The 27,216-nt window shown below is 45.7% G+C and overlaps 1 protein-coding gene across 1 annotated transcript in view; it reads right to left on the bottom strand.

Annotated features, from left to right (window-relative positions):
• The window catches only part of Wdr93 (WD repeat domain 93), a 38,452-nt gene that overhangs the window by 4,873 nt on the left and 6,363 nt on the right, over positions 1-27,216 (bottom strand). The window contains exons 4-15 of the mRNA XM_038313956.1: positions 26,261-26,325; positions 21,706-21,784; positions 18,487-18,602; positions 16,371-16,409; positions 10,920-10,955; positions 9,502-9,586; positions 7,893-8,064; positions 6,055-6,122; positions 5,473-5,559; positions 4,086-4,205; positions 2,960-3,173; positions 834-897 (exon numbers count right to left, since the gene is read on the bottom strand). Coding sequence (XP_038169884.1) covers positions 834-897; positions 2,960-3,173; positions 4,086-4,205; positions 5,473-5,559; positions 6,055-6,122; positions 7,893-8,064; positions 9,502-9,586; positions 10,920-10,955; positions 16,371-16,409; positions 18,487-18,602; positions 21,706-21,784; positions 26,261-26,325 — 1,145 coding nt within the window. The remainder of the gene's footprint in view (positions 1-833; positions 898-2,959; positions 3,174-4,085; positions 4,206-5,472; positions 5,560-6,054; positions 6,123-7,892; positions 8,065-9,501; positions 9,587-10,919; positions 10,956-16,370; positions 16,410-18,486; positions 18,603-21,705; positions 21,785-26,260; positions 26,326-27,216) is intronic.

Here is a 27,216-nt window from a genome sequence, read left to right as displayed (position 1 = left end):
CTATTAGGGACCCAACAGGACACTAGCTTTGACAGTGATTACTAACTCCTGGTGGGCACAGAGTGGACATTCGTAAACTCATGTTCCAAGAGCCACCCTGGGCCCTGCAGAGCCTCACCCACTGCCACACCATACCAGAAGTCACAGCCGTTCTCACTAACCTCTGTCTCTGACCCTGACACAATTAGGGAGTCTGCAGAATGCCGCAGGACCAGCCAGCACGCCCATTCTCCTCCAGCTACACCCAGAGGCAGGTCAGCACGTGGTTCTAGTCCCACTTAGAAGACGATGCTCTCTGTTTCCACCTCTCAGTGCTATGGGTCTTATTGATGGGAGGGATGCCTGCATCCTCTGCCAGCACACAAAGGCTGGTCCTTCCGCCCCATCCCCACCCTTTTCCTCCTTCATACCTACTGACCTGAACTTTGTTAGTACCTTTTAATACTGTCTCACTCAGCTTCTCTGGCTCTGCTGTCCCCTCCTGTCACACTCCCCTCCCCGCTGCAGCTTCTGCATCAGGTGGCGCCTCCTCTGTTACGTTACAAATTAGGTCTGAGGCAGCTGTTTGGTGATGTGTGTCCTGATGAAGTGTCAGCGAAATCAGGGTGAGGACATTCTCTTTGGTGTATTAGTATTTATTTGGTGCTTGGGATTGAATGCAGAGCCTACTAACATTTACCCTACTGCTGATCACTACCCCTACCCAGCCTTGGGGTTTCTCTTCCATATCCATTTACATATCCAAAGCAAATCCAATGCCTAGCATGCAGCAGGCTGGCAGCAACTGTCTCTGGAAGGGATGATGAACTCACAGAAGATGACCAAGGACCTACCATACCAGGTAAGGCTGGGACTGGGGCCACTGTACAGATGGCTTCTTCCAGGTGCTTCGTGGGCCTACGGGGCACAAAAAGGGAATTCCCCTTCTGCAGAGGTTTGAAGCTTTTATTATCTTCTCCTAGGTATTATTTCTATTTTGTGTATGAGTGCTCTACATACATGCCCACACGCCAGAAGAGGGCATCTGATCCTATTACAGATGACTGTGAGCCACCACGTGATTGGTGGGAATGAAACTCAGAACCTCTGGAAAAGCAGCCAGTGCACTTAACCACTGAGCCATCTCTCCAGTCCCTAGAGAAACAGTTAATGTATACCAGTACATATATGAAGGGATCATTCATAGTACAAAACAAACAAACAACAAAACCAGGAAAAGTGTAGATACTCACCAGCAGGAGGCTGCTGAAGCACAGAATATAACACACAATGGAAACTGAACTGGATGGAGGTACATACATGTGCCAACATGTATAGCTTTCATGGTCAATGTTACAAAGCAAGTCAGAATAAACAGAATAAATAGAAAGCAAATTGAAGGCTCATAGAATATTATTCCAGTCATAATTTCCTAAACACACACAACTTAATTCATTGTTTAGAGGCAAAATCATACAAAGATGGTAAATCCTTAAACCAAAGGAATGATAAGTAAAGGAAAAAAAGTGTGGTGGCGCATGCCTTTAATCCCAGCACTCAGGAGGCAGAGGGAGGCGGATCTCTGTGAGTTTGAGGCCAGCCTGGTCTATGACATGAGTTCCAGGGACAGCCAGGACTGTTACACAGAGAAACCCTGTCTCAAAGAAAAGAAAAAGAAAAAAGTAGAAAAAAAGGAAGGAAGGGAGAAAGAAAGAAAGAAAGAAAGAAAGAAAGAAAGAAAGAAAGAAAGAAAGAAAGAAAGAAAGAAAATAGGAAAATTATGTGGAAATTGGGAAAAAAATCCAACCCAAATATTTAGCAGCAACTCTCCTGAAAACGGGCTGTAGAGCTGGGTGAGTGACTAAACACACTTGGTTTTCCAGAGGACTTGGGCTGGGTTCTCAGCACTTATGTGCTAGCTAACAACAGCATGTGGCTCCAGTTCCAGGGCATCCGAATCCCTTTCCTGTCCTCTGCAGGTGGTACATGCACACGGTGCACAAACACACATGCAGCCAAGTGCTCATACACTTAGATAAAAATAAATTTTTACAGAAGCTAAGGAAATAAAACGTCTCCCACTATTTGAACGTGGGCATGGCCAGGGCACGTATCTCTCCAGTAAGATCTTAGCAGATGTCAGAAAATCCACGAGTGCGAGAAGCATGTGTACTTTGCTGTTGCCCTCTCTTGCGGATGGGCAAGCTTAGACTGGCATGTGAGGAGCCTCGGGCAGCCAGCAGGAGAGAGCAGAAGGAAGGGAACCAGTGTTTCTTGGTCAACATCCTGCTGGCTTCCAGGAGTGGGAGAGAAGCTATCATATTCCCTAGCCTGCGGATGATGAGCCACCAGTGGCCTGCAAGCACCTGTGCAAGCTAGGTAAGGTCTGTGGAGACCTGGTCTGGCTGACTGCAGGCATGGGGGTGATGCTGAAGGACTGCCTTCTGCGGCCAGTCATATTGGGGGAGATTTGCTATGTGACAGCTGATAGCAACCTTCAAGGAGAAAGGAGGAGGATGTGATCAGTTCCCTGGGGAACAGGGGATGATCAGTTTCTGCTGGGCACAGACAGTTTATCTCATCAGTTTTGCACGCATGTGCGCGCGCACACACACACACATACACACACACACACTGTATGCATATAACATTAAAAAAAAACATTTGAGACAGGGTTTCACTATGTAACCCAAGCTCCTTTGCTTCCTGGATGCTAAGATTAAAGGTGTATGCCACCATGCCTGGCCTTATTGTTTTTTTTAATTTTTTTCTTAAAGATCTCTGGGGAAATTGGTGAAAGTTATTCTGGGAGAGCTGAGCCTCTCTGTGGGTGGTCACATGGCATGGGGAAGGGACAGTTTTTCTAGAGATCTGTGCCCTACCCACATGCCACCGTGCTCAGGCCAGGAGGGTGGCAGGTATGGCGGTGGGCACTAGGCAGAGGCTGCCAGTCTTTCCTGTCTGACCCTCAGCCACTGACCTCTTCACAAGCACCTCGCTGGTGGGTCCCCTGGTCCCGCTGGCTGTCACCAGGTGGAGGGAAGAGTCAGTGCAGAGCACCACACACATCATTTCAGACTTCACCGGGCCTTCCAGATACACGTTCCGTCCTTCGTGCACCAGGAAGGATCTTAGGAAGTGAATGCTTTGGCAGAAACACCCCTCGGGCAGAGCAATGACCCCAAAGAGGAATCCTGGGGAGAAAAAAAATTACTCTAGCTGATCAGAAAAGATGAGGTAGCAGCCATGGGTTCTAGTTCTGTGACCAGGAAGTGTGTGAGGGGCATGTGTCGGATAAGAACCAAGTCAAGCAACGTGCAGCCTCGGCAAAGGGAAAACCCATGCCCATTGCAGAAGAACCATCGTGAGGAATCTTGTGCCTAGAGAGGAGCTGGGAGATGGGGGACCAAGGCCTTGGAGGTGAAGAAGCAGCAATGGAATGGAGGTATCTACAGCCCAGCTGACCTACAGCTGCCCAAGGGATGACACACAGCACACAGAGGATGTGGCTTTAGAAACTGTATGTGTGTTTAGCCAAGCAAGAATCTACTGATACCCTCCCCTTGAGTTGAAAACAAGCTGTTGGCTATGGGGCTGTGAGTCACTGTTGAGTTGCGATCCCTGTTGAAGCCCGGCTCGTGGACCCGTCCAGATGTCACCATCCCTGCATATGCCAGGCTGGACCAGGAACCTGGACCACTGCTGGTCTTGCTTTGGCCGCTTTCTAGGTCCCTCAGCTCTAATACCAGCAGAGTTCCCGCTGGTTGGCATGGGGGCAGTACAGCATGGAAGAAGACCTGCTTTCTTTGAGAGCAGGGGCAGAGGCTGCAGGACCGCTCAGGCTGTGCTGGGAGCCATATCTTCCCTGCAGTGGAACAAGGGAAGCGATGGCTGTGCTCTCAGGACCTGATATACCGCCAGGCACAGAGCCAGCTCTCAATGACAACATGGGCAATAGAAGCTAGTGTGTTCCAGGAAGGTAGAAGGGGAAGCAGGCCCAGCTGCCCCAAGAGGACTGTGAACATAAATGAAGGAATCCCCAGCTCCTGGAGGCTCACTGAGGAGACCCATCAGGTGCTCAGTCAGGGGGGAGATGGGAAACTCACCTTGGGCCAGGTCCCACAGAATGAGCACACCGTCCTCACAGGCAAGGGCCAGGTAGGAGGAGGAGCTGCTGATCTGAGACACTGTAATGGGCGCAGCACAGGGCCACACGTTCTCACAGTCTAGAGGGAGGAGACATTTGCCAGGCCCCGCCCCGCCCAGCGCCTCCTCTCCTCCCCTTTCCCCCCCCCCCCCCCCCCCGGGAATCTGAGGCCCAGACTGGTCTATCCGATCCAGGCTCTGAGCACCGGGAGCCCCTTGTCTAGACTCTCCACCTCTCTTCAGTACTGTGTCCTTTCCCAGAGTAAAATAAGTCATAGCTAACATTTAGTGGCTATTTGCGGGCATGCGCAGGACATAGGCTTCTTACAGGTCACAGGTAGCATTTAACTTTCAGAAGAGTTCTATGCAGCAGATCCTATTACAACTGCATCGCATAGGTAAGACTGAGAGATAAACAAGCAGCTTGCCTAAAGGCCATAGCCAATCAGTAGACAAGCGGGGAGGAGGGGGGATTAGAAGCCAGGCTGCCTGCTAGCGGAAAGCTAGTCCTTCTGCATGCATACTAAACCTGACTTCTTCTCTCTCTCTCTCTCTCTCTCTCTCTCTCTCTCTCTCTCTCTCTCTCTCTCTCTCTCTCTCTCTCTCTCTCTCTCTCTCTCCAGGGTTTCTCTGTGTAGCTTTGGAGCCTATCCTGAAACTTGCTCTGCAGGCCAGGCTGCCCTTGAACTCACAGAGATCCACCTGCCTCTGCCTCCCGAGTGCTGGGATTAAAGGTGTGTGCCACCACCGCCTGGCTTTAACCTGACTTTGGGAGCACAGCATGAATGTAAAAAGCACAGGTGCCAGCCACTCAAGACCTTATCCTGAGTGGACTGCACATAGGGCTGTGTCCATGGATGTGTCCAGCAGCAATCACTACCTGTGTTATAGCTTCAAAGGGTTTTCCTGTATTGAACCCTCTGGATTTTGCTACTTACAGAAAATACACTCAGTTTACAGTGATGTATATAATGTATATAATGTATATAATGATGTATATAATACCTGAATTTTGTTTCAAAGAAAAAAAATTGGGATGGGAAGCAAATGGCCTGAAACTGAACCTCTTACATACACTGGGCTGAGCCAAGCGCTGGCCTTCTGAAGCCAAACCCACTCTCCATTCACAATTCATTCTGTAGGGCCCTGTGCACTGGACTCTGGACACTGTCACTACTGACAAGAAACATGACAGTCAGGGACAGACCCTGAGCACCCACTGAGCACCCCACTTCTGCCTGCACAGCTCTGGGTCCCTCAGGACACACCCTGGCAGCTCAGCTGGAGAAGCGCAGGCGCTCAGAGCCCCGCGCTAAGGCACTGTCTCGGCCTCGGCAGTTAAAGTACCAGTTTTATCCTTCAGAGTTTTGTTCAGCGAATAGAGGAAGAAGTTATGACTTCCCGTCCAGTGTATGCTGAGGACAAGGGCTGCCCCTGGAGGAGGGAAGAGAAGAAAGGGTGTTATTAGACATCAGATAGGCTTTGGTTTGTGTCCTGCCTGTCAAGTCTGGAGTGTTTCGTTCTAATAGGTTCCTCTCGGCAGAAAGATGGACTTCCCAGGAAGGACAGTTGGTACCTCCCTGGAGGCCATTCCTAGCATAGGCTACAGCTGCCTTTGGCTGCTTTTACATCTTCTAGACAGACATCCACTTAGATGTCAGAGTTTGGTCTGGTTGTTACACGTTCATAACCAGAAGCAGCGTGACAGATGTATGCTCATACGCCCTTCCAGGGCGGCCCCTACCCGAAGTCCAGTGCCTTCCATCTTAGGGAAACTGGGCTCAGAGTCACATACCCAGACAGACACTGCCAAACTGCAACTGGCAGCCTGATTTCCACCTTCACTCCTACCCACTACGTGAGGTCTGCCACGTGGCACACCTCCAGGAAGCCCCCTTCCCAGATGACTACTGTCCCACTCTCGCTTACCTGGACAGCTCTTGACATCCATTGGCACTGGGATCATGGAGTGAGTAAGGAAGTGGAATGTGGCCGTGCTGGGAAAGACAGACAGGAGTCAGAGCCACGTAGACCCCTTGGCAAGAAGAGATCTGGCACAATATGTGACTAAGAGCAGGACGGCTTATTTTCTGGGGATGAGCCTCCCAGAGCCTCACGACAGCCCATGCTGGGGCTGAGGGGCCACACAGACCTTGGTCACAGATGAAGACAGTGTTAGTGAAGTTGTGGGTCACTCATAGGCCGGCAGGATACGGCTGGAGACTCAGCAAAGGACCCCCCCCACACACACACACACACTTTTAGAAGGCCTCGTCTGTCCTCAGAGGAGATCTCTTAAAGGCCAGACGTGGGTGACATTCCATAAAAGCTTTCTCACCAGGGGGTCACAACACTCAAAGTGTGCTGATAAAGTGGCCCTTATTTGGAGTACTTGTGGACTTTCGTGGTATTCCCACAGCGGATAATACATGTGGTCCCTAAATATCTTCCTGGGCAGAAGGACCTAAGTGGGCACCATCAAGCCAGGCAAGGGTCTCAGCTCACAATAAAGGGCTGCCATCAAGGCTCAGCCTTCAGAATCTATATCCTGAGATGAGGACATTCAAGGTGCACTTGACAGCAAGATGGAGAGAGCTCATTTGTCATGTGAAAACAAGATTGCTCCAAAGTCATACACAGCTTTGAGGCAAGTTGGTTCTTAAAACCATGGCTACTTCAGACACTGGGCTCAGTTCTGACCATCAGAACGTGGGCTAACAAGGCTTGCCTGCTGACTGAGGTGTTAGCATATGCTATTGCTAACATACTGTAATAACTGCAGACCTATACAACATCACGTTTAGAAAGACAAGGAGAGCCTGGTGTGACGCTCAGCAGCAGAGATCCTGCCTGGCACACAGAGGCCCTGGGTTAGATCCTAGTGCTGTAAAATAGCAAGAAATAGCAAGAAGAAATAGAGGGGAATGTCCATAATGGTGGTAACTTCTTTCTTCCTTCCTTCCTTCCTTCCTTCCTTCCTTCCTTCCTTCCTTCCTTCCTTCCTTTCCTTCTTTCTTTTTTTCTTTCTTTTTCTTTTTTTTATCTTCTCTTTGTGTGTTTTTTCCTTTTTGGAAACCAGGAAGAAACAGAAAAGATGTCATGCATGTATCTAACTCTATCTCATCTCCATAGATACATATGAAGCTCCTGCTTCTTTTCCCTTGTTTGAGGTGCTGGGCTTTGAACCCAGGCTTTGGACAGTGTTCCGCTGAGCCATATAGCTATTCCTTCTTTGACATTCTAGTTCCCAGCTTTCGTTATAGCTGTATTTAAACAAGCCCCACAGAACATTTTACCAGGATCTGCTGGGGCTGGAGAGAGTGCTCACTGGTTATGATCACTATTCTAGAGCAGTTGGAGTCCCAGCACCCCCGTGATGGTAGCTCACAACTGTCTATAATCCGGTTCCTGTGGATGATCTGAGGCCCTCTTCTGATCTCCATGGGCACCGCATGTACATGGTACACAGACATACATGTAGGCAAACACCCATGCACAAAATTTAAAAAGTTAATTAAGTAAAATTAAAATAAACTTTTAAGAAGAATCTGCTGAAGTTCTCCCAAGCTCAAAGAAGTTTTAGAGGGGGACTACTCTTGAGCTCTGCAGGAAGCAGGGCCTGGCAGCCTCCTCACCCAGGCTCACCTGAATGGCTCCTCCTCCCCCAGGCTCACCTGAATGGCTTCTCCTCCCCCACGCTCACCAGAGCAGCTCCTTTTCACCCAGGCTCACCTGAGCTTACATGGATCCTCCTCCCCTGTGCTCACCTGAGCGGCTCCTCCTCCCACTCCCCTTCCAGGTACTTCCTGTAGGAGGCACAGAAGATCTCCGTGTGCTGTTCCCACTGCACATCCTTGATGAAGTGATTCTGCCCGGAGCCCAGCCCACCGTAGTCCTCTATCTTTGAAAAAATCTCCAAGGGGCTTTTAAATGTGGTACCTGGATTGAAGAGATCCCAGGATTCAATGAAATCCTGTTTCCCTTTGCTGGTTCCTTCAGAAGCATCACCTCAGAAACCTGCAGTGGATCTGTGAGATGGGGATCCAGTCCCGGCCACCCTCTCCCCCTTTTTTTTTTTTTAATATTTATTTATTATGTATACAATATTCTGTTTGTGTGTACAGCTGCAGGCCAGAAGAGGGCACCAGACCCCATTACAGATGGTTGTGAGCCACCATGTGGTTGCTGGGAATTGAACTCAGGACCTTTAGAAGAGCAGGCAGTGCTCTTAACCTCTGAGCCATCTCTCCAGCCCCCCACCCTCTCCCTTTAATGCACAGGCTCAGAGAGTCCAGGCAAAGGGGCAAATGTTCTCCCTCTCTGCACCTCCAACCCAGCACCCCAGGCTTTCTACAAAAGGGCCAAGGAAATGCCCATGGTGTGCTAAGACCTGTGCTGCTGTTTCTCCAACAAAGAAAGGCACCGACCTGGCGATGACCATCACTTCCCGCTATTCCTACATAGTCTCTGCCCTCCTCTGCATTCTAGAGCTAAGAGTAAAACCCAGGATCTCATGCCCAGCAGGCAATCACTCCCATTAAGACATTCCCAGTCCACTATGCCATCCTGTGCCTGCGTGCATGTGTGCATGTGTGTGTGCAGTGTCTGTGTACTTGTTACTATAGGTATGCTTGATCATTCTCTACCTTTAGTCTTTGAGACAGGGTCTCTCAGTGAATCTGAAGTTCATTGATTAAGCTAGACTGGATGGACGACTAGGCTTAGGGATCCATCTAGTTGCCCCCGCGCCCTCCCAGTTCTGTTCTTACAGTCCTAAATGTTTCCAGTTATTATACTTAAAATACCGTACTGTGGCTTCTTTCCACTCTCCCTTGGTAGACCTTCAGCTTCTAGAATGAGGGAGATTTGTCTTTCTGATCTCCGTGCTTGTTTGCAGACATTAAGCAAAAGAGTGATAATGACTTATATACAAGTATGGGAATGAGTTAATTCTTCCTAGCAATCTCTTTGATCTCCTAATTCTGTTTTTTAAAGATTTATTATGTATAGTATTCTGCCTGCATATATGCCTGCAGCCAGAAGAGGGCACCAGATCTCACTACAGATGGTTTTGAGCCACCATGTGGTTGCTGGGAATTGAACTCAGGCCCTCTGGAAGAACAGCCAGGGCTCTTAACCTGTGAACCATCTCTCCAGCCCCAATCTGCTAATTCTACTAACTGAATTCTTGTAATATTTGTGTTTCCTTTTGGTTTTTAGTCCTAAGGCCTCAGAGTTTAAAAAAATTCCTCTTTAGAATTGTGCATTTAATTAGTTATTACTGCTAATAAGTAGGAAACAAAAACATGGAGTAGGGCTAGTAAGGAAAACAAAAGGGGAACCAACAGCAAAAAAAAAGTGCTACCTTTTACTTACCTGCTATGGGCTTAGGCGGTTTAATCTTCATTATATAAACTGGAGGACTCAACTTAATGTCACTTTTAAAACAAATGTTTAAGTCCTAAAATAAGGCAAAGGCACAATAAACTAACAAAGGAGATTATATGGAATCATTAAAATAATCATTCTTAAGGATGCCAAGAAAAAGAGAAAAATGAGCAGGACAAGTAGAAATGAAAAAGAAAGAAATGGAAAACTCACACTTGCCACTAACAACATTAAATGTAAATGCTCTAAATACTATACTTAGGAAGCAGATACATCAGTTCTGACTGCTGGGTGGAATTCACTCATTCTTTTTTTTTTTTTTTTTTTGGTTTTTCGAGACAGGGTTTCTCTGTAGCTTTGGAGCCTGTCCTGGAACTAGCTCTTGTAGACCAGGCTGGCCTCGAACTCACAGAGATCCGCCTGCCTCTGTCTCCCGAGTGCTGGGATTAAAGGCCTGCGCCACCACCGCCCGGCGAATTCACTCATTCTTATATCCCTGTGTTATCACCAATATTTACTGAATATGCATAATGCACCAAGCACAAAAATAAGAAAGACACATTATTGAAAATACAAATTTCAACTATATGATGTCAAAAGCAAACTCCATTTAAGCCAGCACTTGGAAGGCTGAGACAGTAGGATTATGAGTTTGAGGCCATCCTGGGCTACAGGGCAAGTTTTAAATCAGCTTTAGCTACACAGAGAGATGCTGTATCAAATAGACAGAGAGAGAGAGAGAGAGAGAGAGAGAGAGAGAGAGAGAGAGAGAGAGAGAGAGAGAGAGAGACCCTACTTTGATTCTCAGGTTAAATATAATAAACATATTAAAAATAAAACTATTAAAACTAGTGGTATATATTAACTCAAAATTATTAAAAGAAAGCTGGGGTGGCTGATACTAATGTCTGACTTGGTTTCAATCAACAGACTACTCAGAGCCAAAGAGTACGTGAGTAAAGTTAAATGTTAGTTTGTCGGAAAACACAGCTCCTCAAACTGTTCTGCATCTAATAACTGGTTTTCAAAATACACAAACCAAAACCTCACAGAAGGGAGAAAACAAATACAGCCTTAGAAACGCTGCTTCCACAGGATGGTAGGATGAAGCACCCAGACATGGGAGTGCAATAGCATGGATGTAGGAAGAAAAGCAAGAAGAATGCAGAGGATTTGAATCATTTGTCCAAAACAAGCAGAATTTACCATCTTTTCAAATGCATTTAACAATGTAAACCATATTTGGGGCATAAAACAAATCTTAATAGACTTGAAAGGTGTCACACTTGCAAAAAATCCAGTAAAATATTAGCAAACTGAAACCAGCAAGCTAGATCTGTGAAGAGTCAGTCTTGACGACAGAATGGCACAGGACTGGGGAGGTAGTTCAGCGATGAGGTGTTTACCTGGACTGTATGAAGGCTTTGCCTTGGTCCCAAGCTCTGGAAAAAAAACCCACAAATAATTCAGTAATGTTGTGATCAAGAAAGAGAAACAGACAAAAGAAAAAACCACAAAGGAAACATTTACACACATATCTTTGTTGTTGGTGGTGGTGGTGATGGTGGCGGTGGTGGGATGTATGCATGTGTTTTGAGACAGGGTCTTACGATTTAGCTCTGGCTGTCCTGGAACTCACTATGTAGACCAGGCTGGCCTCGAATTCACAGAGATCCGCCTGCCTCTGCCTCCTGAGTGCTGGGACTAAAGGCGTTCACTACGCCCAGCTTCACACGCATAACTTTATGAAATAGAATGCCTACATAAAATGAATTATCATTGAAACTGACTCAAAACACTAAAAAATGGGCTAAACAGCATAGAAGTTGAAAACATAATAAAATTCTTTGTTGTTAAGTAAGACCTCACGACTTTCACCTAAGAGGAAGATATACAGCTTACCTTACAAGGTGAGCACATCGTGACACTGGAAGCAGAACAGAAAACTATCCAGACAAATTCACACAGAAACAAGAAGCCAGACTCATGTCTCATATTTAAACTTGAAAATACCTGTGAAGCTAAGATTATTATGTGTGCGCATGTGTATGTGTGCGAGTGTCTGTGTAGATCACCCAAACAGAGCACCACCGAACAGCATAGCACAGCACAGGCTGCGTAGCCAGCCTGCACTGGGGAGGTGTTTTTATTTATTTATTTTTGTTTGTTTTTATCAATTTGACACAAGCTAGGAGTCATTGGGGAGAGAGACTTCACTGAGAAAATACCTCCATCTAGGCATCACGACCCTGACTTCAAACTCTACTGCAGCTACAGCACTGGAAACAGCATGGTCTTGGCATAGAACAGACAGGAGTACCCATGGAACCGAATAGAAGACCCAGATGTCAATCCACACATCTTCAAACACCCGATCTTTGATAAAGAAGCAAAAAATATCAAGTGGAAAAAAGAAAGCATATTTAACAAGTGGTGCTGGCATAACTGGATATCAACATGTAGAAAAATGAAAATAGACCCATATCGATCACCATGCACAAAACTCAAGTCCAAATGGATCAAAGACCTCAACATATAGCCAGCCACACTGAACCTTATAGAAGAGAAGGTGAGAAGTACACTTGAACTCATTGGCACTGGAGACCACTTCCTAAATAGAACCCCAGCAGCACAGACACTGAGAGAAGCAATTAATAAATGGGACCTCCTGAAACCGAAAAGCTTCTGTAAAGCAAAGGACACAGTCAACAAGACAAAATGACAGCCTACAGAATGGGAAAAGATCTTCACTAACCCCACATCAGACAGAGGTCTGATCTCCAAAATATACAAAGAACTCAAGAAATTGGACACCAAAAGATCACATAATCCAATAAAAAAAAATGGAGTACAGACCTCAACAGAGAACTCTCAACAGAGGAATCTAAAATGGCTGAAAGAGAAAGACACTTAAGGAAATGTTCAACATGCTTAGTCATCAGAGAAATGCAAATCAAAACAACTCTGAGATTCCATCTTACACCTGAAAGAATGGCCAGGATCAAAAACACTGATGACAACGTATGCTGGAGAGGTTGTGGGGAAAAGGGAACACTTCTGCATTGCTGGTGGGAAAGCAAGCTGGTACAACCCCTTTGGATGTCAGTCTGGCGATTTCTCAGAAAATTAGGAAGCAACCTTCCTCAAGACCCAGTAATACCACTTTTGGGCATATATCCAAAGGATGCTCAATCATACCACAAGGACATGTTCATAGCAGCATTATTTGTCATAGCCAGAACCTGGAAACAACCTAAATGCCCCTCGATCGAAGAATGGATAAGGAAAATATGGTACATTTACACAATGGAGTACTACACAGCAGAAAAAATGACAGCCTGAATTTTTGCAGGAAAATGGAGCTAGAAAACATTATTTTAAGTGAGGTAACCTAGACACAGAAAGACAATTATCACATGTATGATGTGGGAGAGTCTTCTGTTTGTGTTGATTTCATTTGTTAATAAAGAAACTGCCTTGCACCCACCTAAGGACTGGCCTATTAAATGGGCCAAGGCAGTTTCTTTATTAACAAATGAACTCAACACAATCAGAAGACTCTCCCACATCACATGTACTCACTCATAGGTGGTTTTTAAACATAAAGCAAAGAAAGCCAGCCTACAAACCACAATCCCAGAGAACTTAGACAACGATAGGACACTAAGAGAGACTTAACATAGATCTAATCTACATGGGAAGTAAAAAGTAGAACAAGATAAGATCTCCTGAGTAAATTGGGAGCATGGGGACCTTGGGGTGAGGATTGAAGGGGTGGGGAGAGGCAGGGAGGGGAGCAGAGAAAAATGTAGAGCTCAATAAAAACCAATAAAATAAAAAGAAAGAAAATACCTCCATCTGATTGGTCTGGAGCATTTTCATCATTAATGATTGATGTGAGAGGGTCCAAGCCACTGTGGGTGGTGCCACCCCTGGGCAGGTGGTTCTGGGTTGCATAAAAAGGAAGTTTAGCAAGTCACAGGAGGGAGGAAGCCACTAAGCAGCTTTCCTCCCTGGTCTCTGTTGCCAGGTTCCTGACTTGAGCTTCTGTCCCGGCTTCCCCTAATGAGGGTCTGTGACATGGAAGCATAGGATGGAATAAATCCTTTCCTCCATGTTATGATATGGTGTTTATCATAACCTCAAAGAACAAACTACTACAAGAAGCCATCGCTTGGCTACATTACCTCATGGTGTGTACAGCAAGGATCGCAGTCTGTGCAGACGCAAGCCAAGCATTATCTTACATTAGAGAGAAAAGGAAAGGCTAGGCTTGCTCCCTCTTATGAGGATTCACGAGAGAGCACAAGCCAACAACCACTAGGTACCCTGCCCTAAAGGTTCTACAGCATTTCCCAATTCTACTAGTCTAGGGACCAAGTCTTCGGTTATGGTGAACTCCCGGGACACCAATCACAATCTCAGTGTAGAACCTCAACCAAATCTCAAACATACAGAGAAAGAAAACCAAACGGTTGTTGCCATGGCACAGGGGTGGAGAAAGGGTGGTGAGATCAGAGGATACAAAAGAAGCAGGTGGGCAGGATGAGCAACCTAAAGACTAATGCGCTTGAGGCCACAGTAACAAAACAGTGCTGTGTGTGCAACCCGGCAGAACGGGAGTCTGGCTGCTCTTCTCATAGAGCACAGCAGGTGGGTGTGCACAGATGGAGACATTCATTTGTCTCACCTCTCTGAAAAATCTGTATGTATCCCACAGCATCCTGTTTTGTACCTTAAATACACACAAAGTTCATTTCTTTTAATGAGGAGAAAAACTTTGATCAAAGTCAATATCCATTCTTAAGTAAAAAAAAAAAAACTCTTAGCAAGCCAAGGCTGGAGGGACAGACACATGCTGAATTTGATACAGGCTAATTTACTGCCTCTCCAACATTTTTAGCAGGGACCCTGGAAAGCGTAAGAGAGCAAGAACAAGAAACGGAAAAGGTTGTCAGGACTTGTACCTGTGGTTATGTCTACAAGATACAAAGTTATTAGATAGCAAGCAAGTCATGAAAAGAGATATAAATGCCCAATAAAGAGACCGGCAGGGCCGGGATGGGAGGAAGAGAACAAGGCGCTCACAGCCCAGCGGGGCTGGAGGAACTCACAGAGGCCTTCGTTCTGATGTGTGAACTCTGCACCTAAGAGTCTCTCCCTTTCATTAGATCGATTTTTGAAGTCGTGTGCTTGTGTGGAGGAGTGTGCATTAAGTGTAGGTGCCTGAAGAGGCCAAACGAGGACTTCAAATCCCCTGGAGCTGGAGTTACAGACCGTTGTAAGCTCCAGCTGTAGGTGCTGAGAACCAAACTCAGACTCTGCAAGGGCAACAAGTGCTCCTAATCACCGAGACACCCTCCGTCTCTCCAGCCACCCTTGTTTCTTTATCGCTTTAAATTCTGCACTGTCATTTAAGCAACACACAACATCAGTAGTTCACATGAACCAATGTCCATGTAGAGACGTCTTCTTCGAGACAGAGTCCTGTTTTGTAGCCCTGACTGTCTGTCCTAGAACTCACTACGTAGACCAGGCTGACCTTGGATTTGCAGAAATCTGCCTGCCTCTGCCAACCAAACAAACAATGTTGTGCACCACCATGTCTGACTTCTTCCCTCTCTCTCTCTCTCTCTCTCTCTCTCTCTCTCTCTCTCTCTCTCTCTCTCTCTCTCTCTCTCTCTTTCCCCCTCCTCTCTCGCCTCCCCAGCCCTGAACACTTCTATCTGGAGGAGCCTCAACCACTGCTTATGTCTTGAAGAATGTTTCTTCTCTGAGAGAGAATTACATGTACCACAGGCTGGCCTCATAATTGCTCCATAGTCAAGGAAGACTGAGAGCTCTTGATCCTCCTGGATGGACCTCCCAAGTGCTGCAGGAGCAGATGCCTCCATGCTGTCGGCTAGTGAGCTAACTTTTCCAAGAGTGATGTTGCCATGTGGTATTTATGTAGCTTGAGACAAAGTGTAACTTGAAGGGTGGAAGGAGGGACTCTCACAAGGGACCCCATTTCAGATGTTTGTGGGTCCTCTGCTAAACCTTAAGAAAGGGTATGCTCCATGCACCCCAGCACAGGAAGTCTGCACCATCTCCCAAAGCATTCCAAGATGAAAATGAACCCCACAGCTCACTTGCCTTGGTGGACCACACTGTCACAGTGGCAGGGGTAAACCCAGGCTTCATGGGGTCCTCTTTAAGCAAAGAACAAAATCAGGACATGGTAGTGTGTGTCTGGAATCCCAGCACTGGGAGGCAGTGAAAAACTGCTAGTTCGAGACCAGTGTGGGCTACATGGACACCCAGCCTCAAAAACAAATACCGATAGAGTTACCAACCCAGAACGACCACAGCCATTCTAACCCACTCCACACGAGGGAGATTACAGCACAGGGAAATTAGAGTCTCAAGCGATGGCGATGAACAATACTTTAGGGCCTTGTCAGTGGTGGGGCTGGGGTTGACCTCCCTGAGCTTCAGACAAACCTGCCTCAGGTCACATGGTTTGATGCTGTCTTCAGTGCTTGTAAGATTTGCAATTAAGACACAAAGATGCGCCGGGCGGTGGTGGCACACGCCTTTAATCCCAGCACTCGGGAGGCAGAGGCAGGCGGATCTCTGTGAGTTCGAGGCAAGCCTGGTCTACAAGAGCTAGTTCCAGGACAGGCTCTAAAAAAGCTGCAGAGAAACCCTGTCTCGAAAAACCAAAAAAAAAAAAAAAGACACAAAGATGCTGGGAGCAGGGCCCCAGCAGGACATGTGAGCAGTACACTTGGTAGAGGATGTACTTTTCACTTACAGGCTTGACCCCTTCAAATGCAACTTAGGTCTCTCTGAGGACTGTCTTTAAGGGTCCTTACCGGTTCCACACACTCTATAGCAGCAGGCTCAGGAGTGCTCTGAGGAAGGAAAGGGAAAACGGAAACAAATTCACAACAGGTTTGATGTGTGTTCCTGACTCCCTGCTATCTTCAGAGATGTTCTTTCTCCCCTGGTCCCATTTTTTTTTTAAGAAGTGAATTCACGAGCTGAGCATGGTGGCACACATCTTTTAATCCCAGCACTCAGGAGGCAGAGACAGGCAGGACTCTGTGAGTTCAAGGCTAAACTGGTCCACAGAATGAGTTCCAGGATAGCCAGGGCTGTTACACAGAGAAACCCTATCTGAAAAAACAAAAAAATACAAAAACAAAAAAACAACAAAAAAACCCCAACAACAAACAGTAACAACAAAAACAAGCGAATTCATGGCGTATACATCTGGGCAGTATCTGGGCAGTCCCCTAGCCTGTAGGCTTTCAAGACGTGACCTTTAAGGCCCTTCAGGACCTTAAACTGTAGTTGGAGAAAGATGAAGTACTTAGAGACTATAGGTGCGGGATGAGTGGATCCGTTAGGACACCATTATAAAAATCAATGTTGGAGAAACTTGCAACAAGTATTTCTTTAATTTTTTATTATTTTATGTGATATATATTCTATTATACTGTAATTAATTTTTGATAAATTAAATTAAAATTTAATATCGAATTAAATAGTTCAATTTAAAATTTTAATATTTAAAGAAATAATTTAGTTTAATAATTAATTTACTTTTATTTATTTGTGAGAAGGAGCCTTGTGTGTGCCATGGTTGGGTTGTGGGAATCAGAGAACGACCTGTGGGAGTCAGTTCTCTCCTGCCATGTGGGTCTCAGGGGTCAAACGCAGGCTGTCAACTTGTCAGTGTGTTCCTTTACCCACCGAGCAATCTTCAGGGCCGTCCTTTTCTTTTTCAAACTGACACATTTGTATAGAGCACCATGGGATGTTTCTGCACGTGGCCATATTGTGTTGTGTTCCTTTTCCTTTTCTTTTTTCTTCCAAGACTTACTACATAGCACTGGCTGTCTTGGAACTCACTGTGTAGATCAGGCTGGCCTTGAACTCCACCTGCTTCTGCCTCCAGAGAGCTAGGGTGAAAGGAGTGTGCCACTATGCCCAGCAGCCTCTGTTGTGTTCCTAAAGTAAACATTTCTGATTTGGAAAATATAGCGATGATTATAACAGTTTATAATTAAGTAACTCCAAATATAACTTACAGTAAAAGATCTACCAGCTGGGTGGTGGCGGCTGGGTTTAAAACCCAGCACTCAGGAGGCAGAGACAGGTGGATCTCTGTGAGTTCAAGGCCAGCCTTATCTATAAGAGCTAGTTCCAGGACAGGCTCCAAAGCTACAGAGATACAGTACTGTCTCGAAAAACAAAAAACAAACAAACAAACAAAAAGATCGACAACTGTTACGTGCTTGTTCATTCTCAGTACATAAAAAAAAATGAATAACCAGGCAGTGGAGGCAGATACCTTTAATTCCAGCACTCAGGATCTCCGAGTTCTAGGCCAGCCTGGTCTATAAAGGGAGTTCTAGGACAGCCAGGGTTATACAGAAAAACAAACAAAAAAAACTTGTCTTAAAAAAACAAACATCAATTAATCAATCAATGAATAAAAATTTAAAAGCCGGGCAGTGGTGACACACACCTCTAATTCTAGCATTTGGGAGGCAGAAGCAGGCTGATCTCTGATCTAGAGAGTGAATTCCAGGACAGCCAGGGCTATACAGAGAAACCTCATCTGTATTACTACACTCTGGGAGACTTAGTGGACCGAAAAACCTTCAAGGATCACTTCAGACCAGGAGAGGGAAAGTTATCTGTGAGGCAGGAATCAGAACAACCCCCTGTCCTCCGCCAAAGAAACGCCTGTGTGCCGTATCCGGGGTAGCAAGTCCAAGTCGAGAGACCCTGAAACTTGGGCTCCTTAAGATACCTCTATTGACAAATATTCTATCTAAAGTAAATCAGTTCTGGAGGCAGTCACTGTTCCTACCGTCATCTGGCAAGCCTTCAGTGGCCTTGCTATTTCCACGGAGGATTTAGGGTCGATTTGGGCTAAGGGCAGAGAGAAAAACAGGGATTGAAAAAGCTGTTTCCTACCAGTTGCAGCTGCTTGGTTTTTTTCTTTTGATTTTGAGCAGACTGTGGGTGCTCCACTTCCTTTATCCAAGTCTCCTTGGGCAATTTATACACTTCCAGCCAAACATCCCCAGCTCCTGTGTTGGGAAACGAACCAAGCAAGCGTTAAGTAACTGCTAGCAGGCGACCAGTTTCAGCTGAAGGAGGTGTGTTTTCTCGGAAGTGCTGGCCTGCAGAGCCTGAACCTTTGCAGCAGGTACCCATGGAAGAGAGGCTGCACCAACTGAAGCACTGGTTATGGCAAGCCCTCACTAACCGAGCAACGTTTGTATGGAGAGCTGACCCCTTACACCACTGCTATCTAATGGAATCGGGGGGGCTTCTCCTGTAACACCGACACTGCCTTTTTAATCAAGCTGTCTTCTTTGCCAAGTCCCCTGATTTCTATGCCGCAAACAGTCAGTTCTACTGGCAGTCTGCCCTAGAGTTGACATTGCCACCTAGGAAAGGAAGGCAGCACTTCTGAGCACAGTAAGAGAGTCTTGGAGCAATGGAAAGGCTGGAATTCTTCCGGCCAACATTTGAGATGATGATCTATGGGAGGCTATTGGGCCTTCTCCCAGTGCAAGGCCCAGCTGGGAGAGGTTGCTCTCCCATGGACTGGGGTCCTGCCTCAATGTTCCGTTAAGAATATAGTCATCTGGGGGCTGCAGGGATAGCTCAGAGGTTAAGAGCATTGCCTGCTCTTCCAAAGGTCTTGAGTTCAATTCCCAGTCAACCACATGGTGGCTCACAACCATCTGTAATGGGGTCTGGTGCCCTCTTCTGACCTGCGATCATACACACAGACAGAATATTGTATACATAATAAATAAATAAATAAATATTTTTTAAAAAAAGAATATAGTTATCTGGACACTTTAACGTCACACATCTGGTTTCCAGAGCCATGATGGAATAAATGCCTATCATTCTAAGCTGCCCACTTTGTGGTAGTTTGTTTTGACAGCCCAAGAGCATGACTGCATGTATGTTTGTACATCATGTATGTGCCTGGTACCTGCAGAGGCCAAAAAAGGGTGCCAGATCCTCTGGAACTAGTGTTACATATGGTTGTTCGCTGCCATATCAATACTGGGAATCCAACCTGGGTCCTCTGGAAGAGGATCCAGTGCTTTTAACTGCTGAGCAATCTCTCTGGCCCCTACCATGTCCTAAATTTTCAAAAATCTCAAATCTCTATCTTCCTCAAGCATTTAGCATTTGAGGGCCCGTAGGGGACAAAAAAAAAGTATAAATTCAGACTCATATAAAATATGTTCAAATATTTAAAAGCTGAGAATCAAACCACTAAACATTTGAATAAAATATGTTCTGTTGACACAGGCATAACTGCAGCCGGCAAGACTGCGGGTAATCTCAGATACTGTAATTCTCCTTAAAGTTTTACCTGCCAGATCTCTGAGTTTGAGGGCAGCCTGGTCTACAGAGTGAATCCCAGGACAGCCAAAGCTACACAGAGAAACCCTGCCTCAAAATACAAAAAGCAAAACAAAACAAAAAAGTTTTACCCACCAGTCTGAGCACCCTCTGCACACGTTACAGCTGTGTAGCTTGGTGTTCTTGTGGGACTCCTAACAGTGGGAACGGGGCTGTTTCTGATTCTTTTGCCTGCTTTTGGGACCCCTTCATCCTACTGTGTTGCCTTGTCAAGCCTTACTATGAGGGGAGGTGCCTTGTCCTTATTGCAACTTGGTCTATGTGTGGTTACATCCCTGGGAAGCCTGCCCTTTCTGAAGGGAAACGGAGGAGGAGTGGATCCAGGGGAGAGAAGAGACCGCGAGGAAAGGAAACTGGTCAGGATGTAATATATGAGAGAAGAATTTAAAAAAAAAAAAAAAAGGAAGGAAAGAAACAATACCAAAAAAGGATATCTGTATCTTCTCAAAGCAGCTCCCCACAATATCTAATTATTACAACAGTGGTTTTAACATATGACCACGTGATCTTTGATACTCCTGCCTCGGGAGACACCTACATCACCTTCCTCTGAATGCTGTCTGGACTTAGGGACTTGCTCCTTGAAGAAGATAAAAAGGAAAACAGTTGAGCTAGGCATGGTAGACCCAGAGTGACAGCTACTCTGGAGGGTGAGGCAGGAGGATTGCTTTGCTTGAGCACAGGATTTTGGAGCCAGTCTGGAGGAACCTGTAACCTAGGCTGATATGAGCAAAAAAGCAAGTCAGCCTGGGACCCTACAGTTCCTGAGACAGTGTGCTAGCTTCCCCTAAATCCACAGCCTTGGCTGGGTCATGAGAAAAAAAGGTAGACACCCTGAAGTGAAGGGCATCCCACTGGCTACTTGGTTGATTCTCCTGGAAAATGTCAGGATAATAGAAACCACGCAATGACCAAGAAGCTGTCCCAGGAGTACACCACGGGGACATATGACGCCATGCGATACTGTATCCTTGCCTAAAGCAAGGAGAAAAAAATAACAAGAAAAAATAGATGAAGCGATGGGAAACCTGGTCAGTAGGGGCTAGTCAGTGATACAGTACCACAGTTAATAGTTTTGTGTCCACACTCACGCCATAGGGTAAATGGAGGTTAGTGAAGAATACAGAGGAACTATGTCTGGCTTTGCTACTGTTCTGGTTTTATTTTTTTGTGTGTGTGTGTTTTTTTTTGTTTTGTTTTTTGAGACAGGGTTTCCCTATAGTTTCTAGAGCCTGTCCTGGAACTAGCTCTTGTAGACCAGGCTGGCCTCGAACTCAGAGATCTGCCTGCCTCTGCCTCCTGAGTGCTGGGAATAAAGGCGTGTGCCACCACCGCCCGGCTCCTGGTTTTATTTTTAAGGCTTTATTTATTTTCTGTGTATGAGTATTTCGTCTCCAGGTATGTCTGTACACCACCTGTGTGCAGTGCCCAAGAGAGGGTGTCAGATCTCCTGAAACTGGAGTTACAGACAGTTGTGAGCTGTCATGGGGATGTTGGGAATCAAGCCCTGGACCTCTGGAAGAGCAGCCAGTGCTCTCAGCTGATGAGCCATCTCTCCAGCCCTTGCTATTTTTTTTTTAAATTGAAAGTTATTTCTTTTGTTTGTTTTTATTACCTGAGTCTCCCTGGTGTTAGGATTACAGATGTGTGCCACCACACATATCTAAATCTAGAATTAGTTCTAAATAAAAGGGAGAGACACTGATCAGAACCTCCCTCGTAGCTTTTGGGTGAGCTTGCCTTGGAAGAGGAATGCCGCGTAGTCCCCGGTCTGAGAGAGCTCTGTCTTTACACAACTGCTTTGTTTGCTGACATCATCCTGAAAAGAAGAGATGCCAACAGAGTGAGGGCCAGCTGCAACAGGGGAGGAGCATATGGCAGGGGTTCCTGTGGGGCACACCAGGACAGGGGTCCTCCAGAAGCCTGCTATGGTGAGGTGCTGCCCATCACTTTGCATTCCCCATCTCTGCCCAGGAACTGGACAAGACAGCATGTGAAGAAATGGGACTTGCTGTAGACATCGTTCCTCGTGGGTCATGGGATGCCATCTGATGTGGTTTGCAAACCCTAAAGTCAATTATTCAGTTTAGCCAATAGAGCTCCTCTAATGTGGGGCCAACTGAGAGAGGCTGGGGGATGGGTATGCTACCTTGGAGGAGCTTGAGAGCTACAGATAAAATAAGGCGGCTAGACTGGTTTTACTGGTGAGCTCCTTAATTTGTTTAAACAGTAAACAATTTTTATTTGTTTATCTCAATATCTATCAACTTACAGCAGAGATTTTGCAAACATACAAAATGAAAGTGGCATAATCAGCCCCCCATGTGGCTATCACAATGCTCCACTGGACCAGTACCAGGCTCCATTGGGCTACAGCATAGCTCCACTGTGACATAAAAATGTGCAATCGTGACATCAAAATACAGCACTGTTACCTCAAGATGCTGACTTGTGCCAACACAGTGCTTCATGACGACATTACAGTGATGCACTGTGACATCTCAACTCTCCATTCTGCAGTCTTAATGTCGTTTGTGATGTTGCGATGCTCCACTATAGACATAATATCGTACTGTGCCACCACAATGCTGAACTGTGACGAGATAGTGTTCTATGGTGTCACTAGAATGTTTCATTGGGACATCACAGAGCTAACTTGTGTAGTCAGAATGCTGCACTGTGGCATTATGTCACATTGTGTAATGACAATATTGCTTTGTGTTATAATGCTCTACTGTACCAACACAATTTTGCATTTAGACATAATAATTCTGCATTGTGCCATTACAATATTCAATTTTGTCACCACACTGCTGCACTGTGATGTTATAATCTCCACTGTGACATCACATTCCATCCCAACTTATGTCACATTACTAACTGTGCTGTCACGATGTTGCACTGGACAACTTGTGATTGTACCATGAAATGTAAGGTACATTAAAATGCTTCCTTGAACCATCAAAATGATGCGTTGTGATGTCACTGTCCTGCACTGTAACATCACAATGATTTGTTGTGACGTCACTTTCCTGCACTGTAACATCACAATGATGCGTTGTGACGTCACTGTCTGCACTGTAACATCACAATGATGCATTGTGACATCACTTTCCTGCACTGTAACATCACAATGATGCGTTGTGACGTCACTGTCCTGCACTGTAACATCACAATGATTTGTTGTGACGTCACTTTCCTGCACTGTAACATCACAATGATGCGTTGTGACGTCACTGTCTGCACTGTAACATCACAATGATGTGTTGTGACGTCACTGTCCTGCACTGTAACATCACAATGATGCGTTGTGACGTCACTGTCCTGTACTGTAACATCACATTGATGCATTGTGACATCACTGTCCTTCACTGTAGCATCACAATGATGCGTTGTGACGTCACTGTCCTGCACTGTAACATCACAATGATGCGTTGTGACATCACTATTCTGCACTGTAACATCACAATGGTGCATTGTGACATCACTTTCCTGCACTGTAGCATCACAATGATGCATTGTGACGTCACTTTCCTGCACTGTAGCATCACAATGATGTGTTGTGACATCACTGTCCTGCACTGTAGCATCACAATGATGCATTGTGACATCACTGTCCTGCACTGTAACATCACAAAGATGTATTGTGACGTCACTGTCCTGCACTGTAGCATCACAACAATGCATTGTGACATCACTGTCCTGCACTGTAACATCACAAAGATGTATTGTGACATCAATGTCCTGCACTGTAACATCATAATGATGCATTGTGACATCACTGTCCTGCACTATAACATCACAATGATGCGTTGTGACATCACTGCCCTGCACTACAACAATATTACATTGTGAGTCCACAAAGCTCCACTGTGCTACTGGAGTACCCATTGTGGCATTACACTCCACTGTGACAATTTCCATTGCAACATCACGATGTTGATTGTGGAATCACAATTTTAGTTGTATTTATTACTGTCCAAACCCAAGAAATTGCTAATTTTTATTTAAGTTCACCTAATGAATTCCTAAATGAGAGCTAATTACTAGTCTTTTTTTAGTTTCCTCAGTTGCCTCATTGAGGATATTAATATCTTTCACAATTGTTATGTTCAGATCACAATCAAAAGAAAGCCCATCAGGCACTGTAGTGCACACCTCTAATCCAGAGGCACGCAGATCTCTACAAGTTCAAAGCTGACCTGGTCTACATAGCACATTCTAGACCAAGCAGGGCAACATAGGGAGACCCTCTTTCAAAACACAAAAACAAATAACCAACAAAAACTCCAAAGTCCATGGGTCTGGAAAGACAGTTTAGCTGGCAAAGGGCTTGCCATGCAAGCATGAAGACCTGAGTTTGGATCCCTAGTGTTCATATAAAATTTGGATATAAATTGTCAAAACATAAATTTGATGATGATGATAATGAGTTGGGGAGGCAGTGTGTGCCTCTAATCCCTGTGCTGGGGAGGTGGAGAAAAGACCCTGAGCTTGCTTCTTCAGGTGGTCAAGTCAGTGAGCTACACAGAGTTAGTGAGAGCCTTGCCAAACTAAGGTGGAGTGGTTGAGGAAGACACCAGAAGTTGTCCTCTGGCCTCCACATGGGCGTATGCCCATCTGCACATACATATACACACCTATGAACACACACAAATCAAACTGTACTTTAAAACCTGCAATTACTATAGTTCTGAGAACTTATTAATGAAAAAAATACTGAGAAATATAGTTCTTTCTGAATGTCACAGTGGAGATACCAACTCCTGAAAGTTATCTTCTAACCTCCTCATGTGTGCAGTGACTCTGCTCTCTCTCTCTCTCTCTCTCTCTCTCTCTCCCTCTTTCTCTCTCACACACACACACACACACACGTGTACACACACACAAAATCAACTTCTGCTATTTTCCATTCCATGATATATGTATATATACATATATGTGTGTATATATATATATATATATTAATGTGTGTATCTGTAAGAGTATATGCCATGTGTGGTGTGGGTGCCCAAGGAGGCTAGAAGAAGGTGTCATATCCCGGGGCTGGAGTTTCAGGGTGACCTGATGTAGGGACTGGGAAGAACAGCAGGCACTCTCCCTGGCTAAGCCACCTCTCCAGCCCCTGCATTTGCATCCTTCAACTCCTGCTGTGCCTGGGGGAGGGGGCATTTTTATGGCCCAGTTCTAACTTCTCTGGGAGTTGACAACATACTCTCACATCCCTTAGTGAGATCATATCTGTCCCCAGACAAAACTTCTATCCCGTCTCCCTGACTATTGTGAGTCTCCAAGAGCTTCACAGAGCCTTGCAAGCATCACCTGACTGCTCAGTTACCATAGCAGCTGGCATTTCCCAGACAAGAATCCATGGCAGTTGTAGACTAGAGTTTCAGCAGAGTCTTTCTTGGCATGGGATTCATTTTCTTGTTCCTCCAAAGATTCTGCTCCCTTTTTGGTTTCTCCGTCCTTGAGCAGTTCTGGGTTAGTCACTACCATTTCTACACTGAACTCTGGGGCAGTCCCCATCTTACCGCCTGACCAGAAAGCTAGCTAAAAGAAAAGCATTTTTTAAAAATCCAGGATAGACAGTTATTATTAAAAGTAATTAAAAAATTTCTAGAGGTTGCAACACCCATAGGTTTGGGATTTTCCTGCCCCACGATGGAGGTGTTTGCAACAACCATCTGGGAAAGAAAGTCCATTTCAAATACAACCCTGATGCCATCTGGGACCGGAGGAAACTGGTAGCAGTCCACACTGGCGTCCTTTGGAGTAAGATCGGTCTTAAAAGTGGAACACAATTTTTAAGGACCATATGTCTCAGAAGATCATAAAATCCATGATGGGATAAATCAGGCGCTTTATTACCAAAAGAGGGGGATTTCTTTCCCCTGCCCTGCCCTGCCTTCCTCTCCCACCTTCACTTGACAACTGGTATGGATGATAATTTTAAACAAGTCACATGAATAAAAACTTCAATGCGGGAAAAAAAAGCAATTTTAAAATTGTGTGTGTGTGTGTGTGTGTGTGTCACAGTGAGAACTGAAGTTAGAACTCAGCTTTTGGGAGTCTGTTCTCTCCTTCCACCACGTAGGTCTTAAGATCGTAGGTCATCGGGCAGCAGGCTCTGCAGCAAGCACCTGACCCCTGAGCCATCTTGGCCTCATTTGTTTTTAGTATAGTTTGATTTGCTGCAGCTTCATACATCCTGGATACAAGCCCTTTATCAGTGAGTGCTTTGCGTTGCCTACTTGATGTTCACCAAGCCAAAGGTGAAAGAACAGGAACTCACCATTTCATTGATGGCTTTGATGAGAAGAAGACTGTCTTTATACAAGTAAAACAATCTCACAATGCCTGAAACAGGAAAATAAGAGACTGTGAGCCCAGGGAACCAGGCGGGGTCGGGACATAGTCTCTGACTCTAAGCTCACTGCCCCACGCGGCCTATGCTGCTCTGATCTCCCGGCAGTCCCCACCTTACCTTGAGATCCTCAGTCTTCTTTCCCTCCCAGTCCCCTCCTGCCTAGCTAGTGTTACCCCCATTTCCTTGAGGTCTCCTATAAGCAGGCCAGTCACAGCACTCCCAGCCCCTTCTTCACGCTGCCACCCAGCTGTTTGCTGTGAATGCTCTGGGTTCATAAGCACCTTTGACAGAAAGGATTATCCCTCACCTTTCCAGGAGCCTTAACCCCCTAGGCTCCTCGTGCAATTAATGCTGTTGAGTTCAGGATGCAATTGTCACCTACAATGACTCTCTCCCTCCCTCCCTCCCTCCCTCCCTCCCTCCCTCCCTCCCTCCCTCCCTCCCTCCCTTTCTTCTTTTCTTTCTATTTTTTTCTTACGTTTATTTAGGAAGTTACTCATAACCTTCCTTTGCACCCATGATACAAACTGACCACATAGAGTTTGGCCCACTGTGGGTGAATCTAATCCATCCTAATAAAGATTCCCGGGACAGGTTGTCTGTGACACTGTACAAGGGTCCCCAAGGCAGTCTGCCTTCAGATTCATCAGAAGAAGACAGTACAGACATGAAACTATCTATATAATGGATCAAAATGAATATGGCTTTTTCTTTATCCTGACCAGATATCCTGCAGGTATCTCAAATCTGTGGGTGTTCAGATGGACTTCTTCAATTCACATGCCCCGAACACTTTATTCTCCTATCATTCTTACTAAGCTCCTTCAGGTATCCAACACAGGAAGGAGTCTTCACTGCCCACACTGCCCAGCACGCCTCCT

The sequence above is a fragment of the Arvicola amphibius genome, chromosome 12 (assembly GCF_903992535.2).
Source record: "Arvicola amphibius chromosome 12, mArvAmp1.2, whole genome shotgun sequence".
Taxonomy (NCBI): domain Eukaryota; kingdom Metazoa; phylum Chordata; class Mammalia; order Rodentia; family Cricetidae; genus Arvicola; species Arvicola amphibius.
Note: the sequence above shows the minus strand (reverse complement) of the source record. Positions and strands in the feature narration are given on the sequence as shown.